The sequence below is a fragment of the Apis dorsata genome, unplaced genomic scaffold, assembly GCF_000469605.1.
Source record: "Apis dorsata unplaced genomic scaffold, Apis dorsata 1.3 scaffold_58, whole genome shotgun sequence".
NCBI classification, from domain to species: Eukaryota; Metazoa; Arthropoda; class Insecta; order Hymenoptera; family Apidae; genus Apis; species Apis dorsata.
Window position 1 is genome coordinate 1,418,621 of NW_006263358.1, and position 3,180 is coordinate 1,421,800.

The 3,180-nt window shown below is 39.7% G+C and overlaps 1 protein-coding gene across 3 annotated transcripts in view; it reads right to left on the reverse strand.

Moving 5' to 3' along the window:
* Positions 1 to 2,060: 2,060 nt before the first annotated feature.
* The window catches only part of LOC102680785 (protein abrupt-like), a 57,543-nt gene continuing 56,423 nt past the window's right edge, over positions 2,061 to 3,180 (reverse strand). The window contains exon 9 of one of the 3 annotated variants that reach the window (XM_031515215.1): positions 2,061 to 2,991. In XM_031515215.1, the coding sequence (XP_031371075.1) occupies positions 2,644 to 2,991 (348 nt within the window). In that variant the 3' untranslated portion in view covers positions 2,061 to 2,643. Of the gene's footprint in view, positions 3,135 to 3,180 lie in introns of all 3 variants that reach the window. The other 2 variants (XM_006609596.2, XR_004151858.1) reach the window with 2 other exon arrangements.

The window sequence follows — 3,180 nt, forward strand, 5'->3', positions numbered from 1 at the left end:
GAGATGCCAATTCAGGGTCGAACGGGCTGGGCATGGGTAGGACCGGTAGATCCTTGGTGCTGATCCCTCGATGTTGGCGCGACATGTGCGAGTGCAACGAGTTCCTCGACTTGGCCACGGTACCGCACAGCACGCAACGATACCCCGGACAGATCGTGTGCTTATCTTCCAGGTGAGTGCGCAATGTGTGGGCGGATCGATAGATCTTACCGCATTTCGGGCAGGGGCGTGGATCCGTGGCGCGGACCCGCATCATGTCCAAGCCGCGGCGGGCCACTGAAAAAAGAAGACAAACAAAAGGGTGATGAAGGCGAGTTTCCCCAAGTGAAAGTTTCCTCTATCGTTTTTCGAGGAGCTTGCGATGGCCGATGGTGGCGGCGCAAGTCCCGGACCGAGTAAACCACGTGGGAAGAGTAGCTAAAAAAAGTTAGATTAGAAACGAAACAAGATAAAACTTAAAGGAAAGATGAAACTTTTTTCTGTTTTCCGTTCTCGTTTTTAGAATCTCGTTCTATTCGCCTCGGATTCGGCTATTCGGTAAATCGAATAAAGATGGATGTCCATTGATGGATTGATCAGCCACGTCATCTTCTTTGAATACCTTTTATTGTACAAAGCATTACTTAAATAGTATATACTTTATTTCGTGTGTCTTACGTATAATCTTACGTACCCTAGTATCTGCTAAAATAGTGCGTATGATGCTCTATACATTGTCCGTGGCACGAGCTGTCGCTTGTGAGAGCGATTTCCATCTAATCAAAATTTCTAAAATCAAGGCGCGTTGTGTTTCGAATCGAAAAGAAAAATATATATATATATAAAGTAAAAAAAAAAAAAGAAAGAAAAAAGAATATCATAATCGAGACTAATCGTTGAATAATCGAGAATAAGAAATTCATCGTTTCTTTCTCGTGAATATAGCATCGTCACTCGCGCAACCAACAACTCGTGCACACGCGTATATGTATTTATATTTATATATATTTATATAATTTCCTCGTAATTTATTCGCAGCGTATCCTCTAGTAACTATCGGTGTGTCGAAAAAAACTTAACCTGTCTGGGATATATTCTTCTACCTAGAGAATACTGACGAAAAAACAGAAGATTGTAGAAAAATAAGGCTAGGCGCTGTTCGAATCGACATGTTCATCGTGTTCTGTTCGTCGATCGTTTTTCAAATGTTCGCTTATATACGTTTAACATATGTTATTACATATGTTCGTCTGTTGTTTAATATATATAATATTTTTTTCTCTACGCGTGTGGATTTACGTGTAAATATACGTATTAATTAATTATTCGTATTGCGGCGCGTTTCTTCGGATAACGATTACGGAAGCATCGTAAAACTAACATCTCGATACACGTCCAATTTTTTTATTTTTCCTCGTTTATCTATTTTTATTTTTTATTTTCTCGCGCGTAAAATCTTCGGATTCCAATTTTCCTATCGTTTCGATTTTTTAGCTGTTACGATTACAAGATCGACTAACGTTCCGCTCGTAATCTAAAGAAATTCTCGACTCGTGTTTTACTCCGCTCATTTCTTAAAAACTACGCTCGTTAACGTAAGGCTGGCTTACTCAGCTTTAGAGGAACATTGTTTTCTCTTGTTTAAGATTACGTTAACCTAACCGTTATTACATTATCGTAGTCGTATAATCAACGTCGATCTTATTAATACACGATCTCTATTGGTGTGACTACCATTCTTATTATTTTATCCATTCTTATTACTTTTTTATTTATTTATTTATTTATTTACTTTTTTTTTTATTAATCAGGCTCTACTAGAAATACTGTTTCGTACATTTTCTTTTTATACAAAATCAACTCTTTCTCTCTCTCTCTTTCTATATATATATAGATTTATTCTTTTTATATATATATATATACTCTCTCTATTTATTTATATTTATATATATTTATATATATATATAATATATTCCTTCTTTTCTTTCTTTATGTATATATATATATAATAATAATAATAATATTATTATTAATATTAATAATAATAATCTCCCGAATATTTACAAAATGTGCGCTTCTCGTTTAATTGTCAGGAAGAGAGGTGGGTGCTTGTGCGACAATTGTCTCGATAATAAAGCACTAAAAAGGGGACCGATCATCGTAGGCGCGCAGACTCGTCCCGAAATCATTCTAAACCCTCCTCCCCTCCTCCTCCCCAAGATGTTATACTTACATTCAACCAGATCGCAATATCGCGTATACAATACCTTCGAACTCTTTATAGACTCTGGCACGCGAGACATTTTTCCTTGAAACGCGCCCTCCACCCTCTGAGACTACCAAGACACGTGTATATGCAATCGATAAATGGCGAAACTTTTATATTAGGAATATAAAAAAAAAAAGAAAGAAAAAAAAAAAAAAGAAAAAAGAAACCGCGCGAATACGAAAGAAGAGAATACGAGAATGGAGAAGAAGAAGAAGAAGAAGAAGAAGAAGCAAGCTCGAAGCAAGAAAGAGAAAGAATGAGATTAAAAGAAGAAAAAAATAGAGGGGGAAGAAAAATAAGTAAAACCCGATAAGAGAAAAAAAAAAAAGAGGAGAAAAAAAAATGGCTACGCGAGTCTAAGGTAACCCGGATAATATTATCCATCGGCCTGTTTATCAGACGTAAGTCCATCTGAGCGTCTTTATCTGATCCCATTGCACCGGATGCTTCAAACGCATGTGATTCCTCACGCTGTTGGGATGAGAGAACGTTTTCGCGCACGAGGCAACGGGACAGGTTGGCGAGTCGCGCGGATAATGATGCTCCAAGTGAGCCCTCATCGTGCTGATGTCCTGCAACGTCCTACAACAAAGGGGACACCTGTAACCGTGCTGTTGATGATGATCGCGTATCATCTTCTGTTGCCTGTAGTCAGCCGGGCTCCGTTGATACTTGGTCGTGGTGGTGTTGGTGGTCGACGCGGTGGTCGTCGACTGGTCTTGCTGTTGCTGTTGCTGCTGCTGGTCGTCTTCCTGTAGCGCCTGATGATGATGATGGTGAGGAGGAGGAACGGATAGTGGATGATGATGACGATGCCGATGATGTTGCTGGTGATGGCTGTGGTGGTGGTGGTAAGCCGCGCCCTCTGCCTCATCGAGCCCGTGATCTGCAACCACCACCACACCAACGTTACCACCAGCCACCACCACCAT